The following is a 14427-nucleotide window of genomic DNA, read 5'->3' as shown; positions in this document are numbered from 1 at the left end:
TCAAATTTAGGATTATATCCATATTTTTGAAACCAAAATGTCATTTTATATAATGCTTTTTCAACGCTATAACAGCAAAATTTTATTTTATTTACTGCTTTTGAACCTGAAATTGACTCTGTTTTTGTACCGAAATTTTGCTTTTTTATTTACCAAAAATATGTGCATCTAATCATTACAGACCACAATATACTGCCTAGTCAGGGAAACTCCTGGAATGTCTCTTATAGATCGAATAAAGAAGTCTTTTCAAGGTTATGGTATCCTGGATGGTAAAGAAGAGTCAAAGGAAATAGAGAAATGGATGGAATGGAGGGTTGTTCCAATGAAAGGTAAAATAAGAGGCAACTCCAATTTTGTTTCTGGTTCTCTCTGGTATGTTTAAAACCAGTTAGCTTGTCATAGATAAGTAATCCCCCCCCCCCCCCCAGGAGGGTTTGTTGTAAATCCAATCTGTGTGGTGGTGTGAAAGGAAGGAATAGAATTTTTAAATTAAAGCTGTTTTGACATATGTATTTTTTAAGGTGCTTGCTTGTAAAGAAATTGTTTAATGTTTTTCACATTTATGCATATATGTGCTTTCTATAGTTAAGGGTTGAGAGGAAGGGTAGAGATTAATTCCACCATTGGAATCTGGTGGACCTCCCTCCATGATATTGAGGATATGGTTTCTATGATTCATATTAGGGATGGGACCGATTAATTGGTACTCTTTCGTTATCAGCCGATAGATATAGGCATATCGGTGTATCAGTTTATCAGTAAAATTACAGATTATTTTACTGATTCGATATATCGACAAATATCTGATAATTTAGTGCAAAATTCTGCAATTTTGTTGCAATTTTTATGCCCTACTTTCTAAAAAAGTAAATGTCTAAATATGAAATTTCTTTTGCACTGCAGTCACCTTGAAACACACATTTATTAAGGAGGTCAATTAACCTTTCAGGTTCTTCAAGGATCATTTCTAATTTTATATCGGATCGGTAAAATATCGGTTATTGGTATCGGTAAATTTTATATCAGTACTTTATCGGTATCAGCCGAAATTTTATATCGGCCCATCCCTAATTCATATTGTATTTTCTTAATGATTATGTAATTCATTACGTAGTGCATAATATAATACTCTAATTTCTAACCATGTGTGCAGAAATAATTATATATTAACATTATCTTTTTTTTCATAACCGCATGCTGTTGTTGGTTACTATTTTTTCTTCCCTCTTACCTTTCGTAGGTGATATAACACTTCTTAACCTAGGAATGACTGAAGATGATTATGCATATCTAAGCTATGAAATTGACTTCATCATCCATGCTGCTGCCACAGTGAATTTAATCTATCCCTACCAAGCTTTACACAGTTCTAACATTCTTGGGACAGAAAATATTATTGCCTTTGCTTTGGACAATAAAATTAAACCCATTCATTACATCAGGTATGCTTTTCTTCTCAATGCTTTCTAGTACTTTGTAATGTAGGAATTGTAGCTTTCCTGGCGACAGGATTCAAACAAGTGTTCTCGGGTTGCAAACCAGGTTAAATCAATGTTAGTGTCCAATGTTTCAAGAGAATACATTGATCTCATCTCCAGGGAATTCATTCTAACGCTAACACCAATTTAACCTGGCTGGTAACCCAAGAACACATGTTCATACTTTGTAATGTGTTAGTCTTCTTCAAATGCACACTTTTAACAACTCATCCTGTTAACTATTTGAGTGTTCTTTCGTGCTTAGTACAATGACAGGGTGTTTCCATGACCATGTTGCAACCTTTCAGGGATGATGGAAGGAGACAAAAGCATCAATACGAGATAAGCAACCCCTGTCCGGAAAAGCCTTGTTCAGAAGTTACAAGCCAAAACCATAGTGACGAGAAGGGTATGCCACCAAGTTCACCTGATCTGTTGTGGGGTCACTTAAAAATTGTTGTGTACGAGAAGCCTGTGGATAATGAAGAACTTCTGGCAAGAATCCTTGCTGCCAGTGACATCGCCCGAACGACTCCAGGGATGTTAGAGCGTATGTGACAAAGCTTCTTGCGATTCTGTCATGCCTGCATCGATACTGGAGGATGCAAATTTGAACAACTGCTCAGAGGCATGTAACCGGTGTTACCGCAGGTAACAGCAAAATGTTAAGAAATGAAAAAGTTTTTTTCTCAATAAAATAACAACATTGTTAAATAAGTTAACCGACAGCGTTGCAGTTGAGTGTATATTGCAGAGGACATTTTTTCTGCAGCCGACAAAAGCGAAAAGACAGGCCGTTCCGCTACCCTCAAGAGGCAAAAAGAGGAAAGGGTGCCAATGCAAGGGAAAAGCTGGGAAAGACTTGGAGGCAAGTGTGATAGGGGGTTATTCATATGCCTGTTTAGGGGCCCTGTTGCCACTGCGGCATATCGGATCAGCAAGTGTTGTCACAGTGTTGTTCCAGAAAAGAGCTAAATCCCGCCTCAAATGGGGATACTATTTTTCTGAAGCAACAAGAGCTAGACTCCAAAGCCAAAGCTGGATTTAACTACAACTGAGACTGTTTAGTAATAGACAAAAAGATAAGTACTTGATGCGATTCGTGATTTGGACAAACCTTGCTGCAAAAAACTAAGTTGGCAACAGTACTACGTACATCTGGACTTCATCTCACCGCTGGAGGAGGGGAATTCTGTCGTCTGCTCAACGCAGAAACATCAGACTGACCCGAATGTGTGGTTTTTCTTCCCCTTTCCACCTCTTTGCAAAGAAACAGAGATGGTTGACAAGGCTCGACTACTATTCACTGGATTTTCGCGGTAACTCTCTCATGAGTGGTAGTTCTTTCTAGGAGTGATTGTGGCTAAATAAATCATTGAGCGGATTGCAAAAAAAAAAAAGAGAACAAAAATCCAGATCAAAGGTATGTTTTTTTTTTTTGGGGGGGGGTGCGGTAGGGAGGAGATGATAACGTCTGATGGCCGGTAACACTTTTGAAAAAGTCACGCCACGCCACTGCAACTGCTATAAATGCATTAATCTTGGCTAGTTATGTATGATGTAGCAATGGTAGGAGATAGTAATTTACTTATTAAAGCTACAAAGAAAAAACTTTAATTTTTTTTCCATAACCATCTCAAATTGTGGTTAAACTTTGGTTTTGTTGAGACTATTTTATGCTCAGATGGGCTAATCGGGACTGGACCTACAGGTAAAGTGGGACCAGAGCCACTGTGGTAGTTTCACATCCTGGAAAAAGGGACTGCATAGAACCTTCTACCTTCCAACAACAGTTTTGATTTCTAACTCTTGACTGGGGCATTTTCGGATTGAGATTTCTTATCTCTTATCCATAAGCAAACAACTTATCTGCTAGTTTCTCAAGGTCATGTCCTCTTTCCTTTTCTAGGGCTCCCTTACAAGTTTGTGGGTTGCATACCTTTCACTTCAAAATGATTTTGGAACCCTTGTAACTTCTGAATGAGGTGTTGCTGGACAGTAGTTTCTTATCTCATATTGATGCTTTTGTCCCCTTCTATCATCCCTGAAAGTTTGTAACATGGTCACAGAAACACCCTGTATATGTAAATTTGAACTTTTGATATTTCATGTCGCAATTTTGCCAGTTTGACTAATCACGATGATGAGGATGAGGAAGAGTGATGTTTAGGTGAAAGAACATCCATGCACGGGCTGAGACTCGAACCACCTGAGAACTTCGGTGCTGAGATCAAAAGTGAGAAAACCTTGTTCTGATTAGTAAAAACTTTAAGTTGAAGAGAGAATTTTCATTCCACGCTCCTCCCCCCCCCTCCCCACACACACACAAGAAAACAGGACCTTGACAGTATCTCTAATAAGCTTTATCTAGCTTAATAATTGACTAAAAGATCTGCTTACGGTTGGAACGTGATTGGAGATCAGTAATTTAAAACTCACTTTTATCTTTTTTCTAATAATCAGAAGTATCTATATTATATTATTTCAGTATGTGACTATTTTTTCCCAGTACTGATGCCGTATTCCCAGAAGGTTTGCATGATTGCCAAGAAGATGCTGACATGACAGTGTATGCTGATCAACTAACTAGTGGTTATGCACAGACAAAATGGGTTGCTGAGCAACTTGTTCTTCGAGCGAAATCAAAGGGCCTTCCAGTAACAATATACAGGTAAACTTTTCTCTTTCCTTAATTTAAAGTCTCAAGTGGGTACAATATACTTCCTTGTGTAATCACGATTCTACTTATGAGGAATGATTGGGATTGTCCAGGAATTTTTCTGCTCATGTGTTTTTTTTTTATAAATATGAAATATTGATGATTCCCACTAATATAGACAATGATGCTTTGACAATAGGAACAATTTAAAATTGTTAAGAACTGGTACAAATGTGATTTTTTTTCTCTCTTTTGCATTTTTTTACTGCCATGTTTCACAGCAATGAGAATGAATGGCAATTAGATGAAATTGACAAAGGGATACTCAAAAAAGAAACATGCTCAGGCTGGGATTTGAACTTGGAACCTTTGATGATATTGTGGCCACTGGTATTATTGTATCAATGAAATTTCTGATAATTTTACTGATCTGTTATTAAACTAACTAACTAACTCTCTAGCCTTCTTAAACATGAAGGTTTATGGCTGCAGCAACACAAGACTTCCATCTGTCCCTATCCTGGGCAAGATCAATCCAATCTTTTCCATCCTTACGGATTTCCTTTAGGTCCATCTCATCTTCGTCTTGGCCTTCCTACAGGTCTCTTACCATCAGGTTTCCCAACAAAAATCCACATGGCCTGCCTACCTAAGTCATCTTGATTTAAATATTCTAATAATATCTGGACATGAAACTGATCTGTTATTTCTGTAAATATTTTATTGTAGAGTGCACAAATCTCCTGTTTTGATATTCTTTTATGAATGTAAAGGAATAATTCATATACATGTACTCTGCTTTGGTACTGTTGTCTCAGTGGCCGACCTTGTTTAGTGGTCGACTTTCAAGCTTAACACAAGTGTTGCCAGATTTTATTCAAGCTTAACACAAGTGTTGCCAGATTTTATTCCCTGCCTGGACTCAAGTGTCCTTTCATCAATTCCATCATATCATCACTCATCCTCATCATTGCAATTAACCAAAAGTGGAAGAAAAGTGATGCAAAATAACATATATGAGGGGAGAGTGAAACATTGTGAGCCTCACAGGGAAGGGGTGTTTGAGCTACAGTTTCTCATTACGATTTCTCTACATAATCAAATATTCTCTATAATCACCCCCCACATCAATGCACGTATGAATTCTGTGCTGCAATTTGTTCACAGTCATCTGGTAGAATAATTTGTCCCGAGTCTCACACCACTGATTGACCACCTTCGTCTGTGTGGAAGTGAGATCCTCGAAGTGAATTCTTCACAGCAGTGAAAAGATGAAAATCTGACGGGGCAGGTCGGGGGAGTAAGGTGGATGGGGAAGTGCGGTGAAGCCACACTCGACCAAAGCAGCCTGTGCCGTGAGGTCTTGCCGACAGAGGTACTGAATCACGGCCCTGTTGGCCACTCTCTTCTCTGACACTTCATTCATTTTCAACGTGACACAGAAATAGAAGAAAATATGTGAATTTCATAAAAGTTCGCACAGAGTGTTCTAAAACTTAAACCTTTCATCCTCCAAAATTTTAACTAAGTAGCTTCACTCCTTCCATGTGAGGCTCAAAACTTTTCACTCTCCCCTCGTATACAGTATACTATACGTGTTTTGATAAAGTACATTTCTGAATTTCCAATATCATTAACTGAGACAATATCACTGTCATGGTAACACACACACACACACATATTAATTAAGGAGGTGAATGAATCATTCTCTTCTTAATGCAGTGGATAAGCACACTGTAGGTTATTGGTAATTGTGATATCATTACTTTTACCCCTATCAGTAGCAATTTCTAGATCTGGAAAAATTCCTATTATTCAGTCTGAATTCGAAACTTAATGATTAAAACGTGTGGTAATAATTTAAAATTGAAAATGTTTGTCTTTATTTCTTGCAATAATAGTAGTTACATATGTTTATGCTTGAGTTACTTGGTTGATAGTAAACTGTTTATACATTTCAGATGTGGTAATGTTGCTGGTTCACAAGATGACGCCAGCTGGAATCCTGCAGATTTTACACTACTTATGCTTCAGGCATGCATTTTTACTGAAAGTGCTCCAGAAATAAACTGGCAGGTGTGTGTGTAATTTTTCTTTACAAATTTGATCATATATATATATTGTCGATGTAGTTAAAGTTCTGTAGAGCTTACACAATCTATCTTTATTGTGGCTTACATTTTGTATGCTTGTTTACTACTTGCAATAGTTTTTTAAATGCTGTAAATCCTTCTGTGGAATGCTTAGTAGTTTGTTTTTGACTTGTAGTTTCAAAATATCTCAGATTTAATAACATTAACTATCAGACTTCACTTGTCATTATAACTGTTATTTATATACTAGTTGCAACCAATATTGGTAACATAAACTCGTACTTATTCCTGGATGTTGGTATGTGAGTAATGGAGCAACTGAATTGAGAACAGTTACAAATGTTTACATTTGTGGAAGGAAATAGTAAATATTCATTGCTGGAGAAGCAAAGATGGCATCATAGTGCAGTGTTGTCGTTGAGAGATAATGGGAGAAGATAGCAACAAACATTAGACAAAATAGCACTTTCACCAGTTCGACTGTTTGATGGATGGTGGGATGAAAAATATCAGAAATGTGTGGGTGGAAATGAGCTAGGAATTGGTTAGTGAGTGGTTAGATTAAGTCCAGAGGCTATTGTAGCATGCATAACTGGCACTGTATTTTCCAGCACTTACGAGAGGATTTAAGAGCCAAAATGGTCTAATTGGTAGAGCATCTGACTACCATGTTGGAGACCTGGGCTTGATTCCTGGGGTGGGTGATCGGACCTTGTCCCCACATAAAGTAGCTCTGGGGCTCACCCAGCTTGAAATCAATGGGTACCTGGGGGCAACCCTGTGGGGGTAAAGGCAGCTGGAGCATGGTACTGATCACATCACCTCCAAAGTGGCCAAGATCGAGAATGTGTGCCTTCATGGCACAGTGCTATATTCATGGGGAAGTTTACCTTACGAGAAAATTTGTTGGCTGATGGGTGTAGTTGGTGGATATTTGCTACTCTGAAACAGTCGTTGAAGTTTGTGTTGTGGTTGTTGGTGTGGGTGGTGATGGTGAAGTCAGTTTTGGATGTACGAGCAGTGATTGTTGATTCTGAGGTTCAGGGGGTTGAGCAGATCTGGCACATGAGAGTGTATATCAGTATAGAGGAGTGACAAGTGCCCATGGGGTAGAGAGTGTGAATGCATGCAGCAGTGTGAATGGCAAGGAGGGAGGAAGTGATGAAAATAGGTAGATCTTGCACATCTGTCTATTACATTATGAGTCAGGAACGTGCAGGATGTGGGTGGTGTATTTCTGACTAAGATGTTTGTGAGTTTTGAGGGTGATGTGAAACGACTCTGGGTCTATCCTGGAAGACATCCCAAGTGTTTTGAGGTATTACAGATGTACTTATACCAATACAGACCCCTCCAATGGCTTAGTAGTAATGAGTTCTATCCTAGTGGAAGCACATGTGCAGTGATTTGGATGCCATTTTTCAGTCTTCAGTGATAATGTGGCTATGCCATGAAGTTTCAACCATGCTGTTATGCCTCTTGCAAACATTAGCCATTTCATTAAATTTTGATATTATCTGCCCTTCTAGCTCTTTCCTTTGCTTGTTTCACATGTATAGAAAGGCCACAAGGAAATTGGCAACTTTCACCAGACACTGGAACTATTAAAAAGATGTATATATATTCCTGCATATTACGTCACATACATATTAGCATAGCCATAAGAAGAACCTAACTCTTTCCAGTAATAGTCTTGTAGATATATTCCCCCTCGCTTTTAAATATGAAGCCCATTTTTTGTGAAACCCCTAAATGCATGTTTTTAACAATATCTCTTTTCCAAGTCCATCCTGATTCTTTTATTGATTAAGGCTTGTTACTTTCTTTCTTAGATTGAATTAACACCTGTGGATTTCGTTAGTTCCATTATAGTTAGGATGACACAGGACATGCTTCATTCCATTGGAAAAATATTTCACCTCACAAATAGCCATACAATGGATTGTCAGTAAGTAGATCTTAGATGTATGGCTAAATATCTTTCTAGTTCGTAGATAACTATTTTTCATCTATTTTCTCACTAAGGATATCATATTAATCACTGTTACTTTATGTTGTACAATAAAATAGAAGCTGATAAGATGTATTATGGAAATAAAAAACACATGATTATCTCTTGAAATTTGAAGACACCTATTTTTTTTCATGCTGCTGGTATGTGGTACAAAATAATCAAATACTGTGGAACCATGATGTGTTTTTCAGGGAACCTACATGTAAACAATTAAAAAGCATAAACATGTAAAATTGGGTATAAAAGAAAAAAAATTAATCTCTTTTCTAAGTTAAAGTCCATCATAACCATCTGGCTGCATACTTTTATTAAATATATGAATATATCAGTAGAATGTAAATATTTACTTATATTTGAATTGATAATAATCAAATACTTAACACCGTACATTAATTCGGAAGTATGATTTTCTGTCTTTTGGTCTGTTGCCAGCATGTTTACATTTTATAAAATGTTCTTATTCATCTCTATTTTATCTGATGCTTTACCCAAGTTGCATGTACCCAATTAAGTGAAACAAAGAAACAGGTAGATAAGTTTCATAGGAAATATTTATTGAAGTGTGGCTCGGTGAACAGCTTGGGGATCATTTGAGTCACAAGGGGTTGTAGCAAATTACGTAAAGCAAGAGGTTTTCATTTTATAACTTAATTGGCCTACTCTGTCAAGAAGAGGAAAGAAGAGGGATGTCAAGAGCGATGCTCTCTCCACACTTACCGTGCCCCGATCGTGATGAAGCTCACTGTAATGTCCTGGGTTCGGGGTGCAACTTACTGAGGCATCTCACACCTTAAGTTATATGCTGCCTCGAACTGCAATGCCGAGTGTCCACTACACTCGATGAATTCTGATTCAAAACTGAGAGCGTGTTTTACTCTTCGGGACGTTTTATACCTTTCTTCTGATCCTCTGTCTCTGGCTCCTCATCGAGAGGTTAAAGCCTCTATCCTCCACAGAACAACTGTGAGATGGACCTGAGGGAAATCGGTAGGGATGGAAAAGAGTATATAGAACTTGCTCAAGATAGGGAAAGATGGAAGGCCTGTGTTGCTGCAGCCATGAACCTTCGGGTTTAGGAAGGCTAGGGAGTTAGTTAGTTATCCTCCACAGAAAGTCCGCAGCGAATGTGAGGCCAGGATTACATACTCAGCGGTATGCAGCAAAAAGAATGATCCTATTGTCTTTGGTATGCAGCTTTGTCGTTCAATGGAAAAGTAGAGTTTTTCCAGATTTCGCTCAGTATCACTCTTCATTATATTCGTTATTACTTAATTTGTGTAGGAAGCATTTGCTGTATTCTAAAGAAATAATATGTTTTGTTATAGTTACTTGTGGCAGCTGCTAAGAGTGGAAGGCTATGAAATCGAGGTTATTCCTTATGAGGCATGGTACAGCAAAGTACAGGCAATGGCAGCAAGTGGTGCAGATTATTCAGATACGCTGAGTGGTCTACTGCAACTATTGGATGCTCTAGTGAAGTAAGTACAGTGGTAACATCACAGGCAATGTAAGTTTGTTTACCCTGCATCAAGTGGTCTCTGTTTCTTGAAGATATGTACATGTAAGTCTTTGTAAGTAACTGTTACTTTTCTCGGGTATGGAGTAACGAAACTAAGTAGGACATATTGCTTTCATATGGAAAGGAATATTGGATAATTTTGAATTTTTTTACCACTATATTTTCATACTTGAACTTATGAAGTTATGTATAATTTAATGAAAATTAATTTAAATTTAATTTTAGTTTGTCATCAGTGAAAAAAATAGTTGCCCACTTGCAGTTCAGGCATGAAACATGTTACAATGAGTTATGCAGTAATTTAAGCCTAGTTATGTCAGGTGATTAGTTACTTCTAATATTTTTACCATGTTTCAAATTTCTCCTCATTTTGTGTCCATTTTCATTGCAGTTTTACTTTCTCACTGGAGTTCTCTTTGCAGATGGAGGCCCAGACCTGAAGCCACCCCCCCATGTGTTTGCCCCCTTCCCCTCCATTGCAATTAAGTCTACCAAGAGCCATATCTGGGTCTGAGACATGCTTTTTCTCATAGACAAAGAAAGACCACTATTGCATCACTGTATTATTTACATCAAGCTCATGTTACACAGTAGAACAATGCATTGGCAAGGATCCATTTTCAACAGTGGACTGGCAGTGCATGCCACAAACATTTCCCAGATGGCTTAGTTTTTTTTTTCACTTCACAACCTAACCTGTCAGATATGGAGAACAGTGATAGGAGTTCTAAGCTCTTACGTACTTGAAGTTACAATTTTACTTATTTTATTACACTATGAAGAGCATAATGAATTCAGGCACACATTTTTGGTAAATAAAAAAGGAAAATTTTGGTACAAAAACAGAGTCAATTTCAGGTTCAAAAGTGGTAAATAAAATAAAATTTCTGTGTTATAGCGGTGCAAGAACGGACATTTTGGTTTTAAAATTGTGAACATAATCCAAAATTTGATTTAAAAACTGCACTTATTACAAAATAAAACATAACCCTTCTAATAACACATTTATGTAGTTACCAGAGAATTAAGTTTTTTTCCTGTATAAAGGAGTCCATTCTTGCTTCTCAAATATTTACAGCAGAATTAATAATTTTTCCATGAGTTACATAACTCATAGGATAATTCAAACTTCAGAAAGGGTCTCGTCGTTAAATAAACTATCAATTTCGTCTTTAAGAATCTATTTCGCATTTTGCAGTTCATTTCGCATCATTTCGTCACAAAAAAGGGTAGGAAAATGCACCTCTTACCTTTCAGAAACATGAAAAAATTAACATTAGAATGTGTTATTTCACATTTCGTGTTCTCATCAAAAACGAGATATGCATGCCCCTAGTAATAAGACAATTCTTTTTCGATTACACTGGGGAACAGTGAAATTGCGACACAGTGTTTGAGAGCTAATTTAATGATATAATAATATATTTCCTGAATTGGCTCTAATTTATGAAATAAATGCAACTAAATCAAAATGGCGGAAACATAAGACATACATATAAATGAACTTCTAACAACAATTTAATATTTCTTTTTGTGATTACAATAATTATGATAAAAATAAATTTATATAGGCCTATGATCATAATAATTAAGAAAATATGTACACAATGAAGTAACAAACTATGTGAAACATTTTCTATACGATTTCCTGCTGTATTGCTTTTTAGGACAATCCTTCTGTAAGCTCCAACAGTAGTCGGCCATCATGTGGCTATCCCACCGTCCCTGGTACCTTTCTTCCATTATCCTTATATCCTGATGGAACCTTTCTCCCTGTTCTTCACTAAAATCACCAAGGTTCTCAGAGAATCTGTCAATGTGGCTATATAGAAAATGTATCTTCACACTCATATTAGCTCCCAATTTCTAAAAATTTTTCAACATATTTCCAACTACATCGCGGTAGTTTTCTGTTCTGTGATTTCCCCAAAAGTTTTTGACGACGGACACAAAGCTCAGCCAGGCCTCAGATTCGATGTAAGACATGTAAGTTGTAAAATTGGGATCATTTATAAGTGTACGAATTTGTGGTCCGTCAAAGATTCCTGCCTTCAATTTTTCTATACTTAGTCCTGGAAAAGTGTGGCATATATATTTGAAACAATCAACACTTGTATCTAAGGCCTTGACAAACTGTTTTATCAACCCAAGTTTAATATGCAGTGGCGGAAGGATGATTTTGTCCCTATCAGCGGTTCATGAATGATATTAGCTTTTCCCACTGTAATATTTTCCCTTAGGGGCCAAACTTTTATCGTCCAATGCTTTTCTCTAGCACGACTATCCCACAAACATAGGAGATATATTGCCTAGCAATGCTTCATAAGTTGCCTAGCAACAATTTAAAAATATATTAATAAGTTTCTTAATGGGAATTTCAAATTTTGATATTACCGAGAAAAGCGTGGAGTAATTTTACCTCCTACATTTTCCATGGTGTGTTTATTTTTTAAACTGGAATCAATTCAACTGAACCAATCATACAATTGGCAATCATAGCTGTTTTGTGTGCTGAAACTGTTATTAAACTTTATGCCACAAAATAATATCTTTTTTTTGTTCCCCAGTGTTATCAACCATTTTCTTAGCATCTGCCCAGACCCCTGCCCCCTCTCCCTTTAATGGTAAAAGTCCTAGGACAATTGTCTCCTTCATACTTACCCCTCAGCGGGACTGATTGTAACCACCTGGTTATAGTTATTGGCGGGGGCAGAAAAACTTAAAATAATTCAGACACCAGCCCCTTTTTCTCAGGAGCCAGCTTTTATTATGTTTGTTTTTTTGCAAATGGTCTAGCAAAGCCATGAATGCAAGTAAGATAAAGCCACACATTTTAAAACATTTCATTTATTAATTAATACAGGATTGGATTAAAAGTAATTAATTCTTGCACTCGAGTGGCCTTTTGTACTGTATCGTCGCAGATTTTAAAATTCGGCAAAAATTTATAATGACATGTTTATTATTCTGATGTGGTACTGTGATACAGAAAACACACAAACCTTAAAAAATGCATTTTTTTAAAAAAGGTAATGAAAATTTCCCTACGGGAACTCAAAATATTAGAAAAATGAATTTTTTAGAACTGAATTTGAAAAATCAGGCACCAAATGAAAATTTTCAGCAGCCATGGTAACTGAGTGCCCTGTATTTTTCTACCCCTGGTTGTTGATTATGGAAGAGAGTGAGCCATTCAAGGAACCTTTACAATTTTGTTTCAGATTGGTAGAACATCGGTTATTGGTGACGGTAAATTTTATACCAGTACTTTATCAACAAATACGATTTTTTGGTCCATCTGTAATTAAATCTGCAGTACTGCCACAAGATTATACCTTGCCTTACCGTTCCATCTTCTTACTTTCCAGGGAACCTTCATTTTTCCAGAGTCTAAGTACCTATTCTCAAGAGAACTTGCTAGAAGTCTTGAAGCCTACAGGTGCTGAGTACCCTCCAGTAGATGCCAGCCTCATGAGGGCTTACCTTAGACATCTCAGGAGGAAACATTACATTCCAAAACCAAGAAGGATTTTGAAGACAAGTAAGTGAATTTGGTAAACATGTACAAGAAGAAAAAATACAATAATGTATGTATAACTCATAAAATTTTGTCTAGGAATTGGTACCAACTGTACCAAGCTGAGCTCGCATCCGCATCACAATTCAGATCAGCACAGCTACCTGGGTAATTGCCAATGAAACAAGTAAATATTATTTTTAACTGCAACATTTCAGTTTTTCTCACAAACTGGTATTATGTTAAAGAAAGTTATACACACAGGAAACAATACTTTTACTTTTCTTTCTCATCAGCACTCACTTTTCCAAGCTATATATTTAGAAAAGTGTTTCAAAGTGACTAATTTTAAATAATTGTTCATTAGTGCTAAGCCAATAATTAATATCTGACAATATCTGGCTGGGTCCACAGATTGCTGCACTATACTTTCACATCTATTTGAGTCAGTTCACTATTCATTTTTCCATGCAGTTTTTTGAGTGAACTGATCTGAATAAATTATCTCTCTGCGTACTCACCAAACGGAAATCTTTAGATGCAGTACTTTCATCATTTCTAAATATCCTGTAAATTATGCAAAAAAGTAAAATTTTCATAAATTTAGCATAAATTGGCTGTGATTATTTTCCGATATCCGTATCTATATTAATATCTGAACCTCGCACTGCAGTTATTTGGATTCTTTATAGTTTCACTAGAAAACATAGGTTTACGATCTAAACAACCATGATGATCCACACGACAATTTAAGTCAATAAGATCTCGAAAGACCGTTATACCATAAGAAAAGAATGGATAACAACATTCAATAAGTCATTAGTGATGCGAAGAAAGTGAACGATATTCAACAACAGTTTGGATCATATATAATAGTAATAATACCTGAACTCTGCAACTTTTGGCTAGAAATTGCAAACGCAGTGTGAGCCAAAAAAATGAAGAAGAAGAAGCATGAGTATTGTGTGCAAAATGAATTTTGTGATTGAATGATATCTAACATCATATTACGATTATCTCCTGTTGGAAATTACAAATATTAAAAGAATAGATGTCTTGTAGATGGTATACAGTGGAAACCCGATGTTATGTTCCTGCAATTGATATTTTCTTGCATTACACTTCTGACTTCAGCCCCACTACA

At 36.6% G+C, this 14427-nt stretch overlaps 1 protein-coding gene across 6 annotated transcripts in view; it reads left to right on the top strand.

Moving 5' to 3' along the window:
• Window positions 1-14427, top strand: part of LOC145985315 (uncharacterized) — a 69110-nt gene that overhangs the window by 44818 nt on the left and 9865 nt on the right. For all 6 annotated transcript variants that reach the window (XM_083119180.1, XM_083119179.1, XM_083119183.1 and 3 more), the window contains exons 15-21: window positions 182-332; window positions 1244-1445; window positions 3991-4152; window positions 6102-6216; window positions 8066-8181; window positions 9573-9725; window positions 13135-13307. In XM_083119180.1, coding sequence (XP_082975306.1) covers window positions 182-332; window positions 1244-1445; window positions 3991-4152; window positions 6102-6216; window positions 8066-8181; window positions 9573-9725; window positions 13135-13307 — 1072 coding nt within the window. The remainder of the gene's footprint in view (window positions 1-181; window positions 333-1243; window positions 1446-3990; window positions 4153-6101; window positions 6217-8065; window positions 8182-9572; window positions 9726-13134; window positions 13308-14427) is intronic.

The sequence above is a fragment of the Lepisma saccharinum genome, chromosome 3, assembly GCF_977018435.1.
Source record: "Lepisma saccharinum chromosome 3, izLepSacc3.1, whole genome shotgun sequence".
NCBI classification, from domain to species: domain Eukaryota; kingdom Metazoa; phylum Arthropoda; class Insecta; order Zygentoma; family Lepismatidae; genus Lepisma; species Lepisma saccharinum.
The sequence above is the reverse complement of the archived record's forward strand: the minus strand, read 5'-3'. Positions and strand labels throughout refer to the sequence as shown.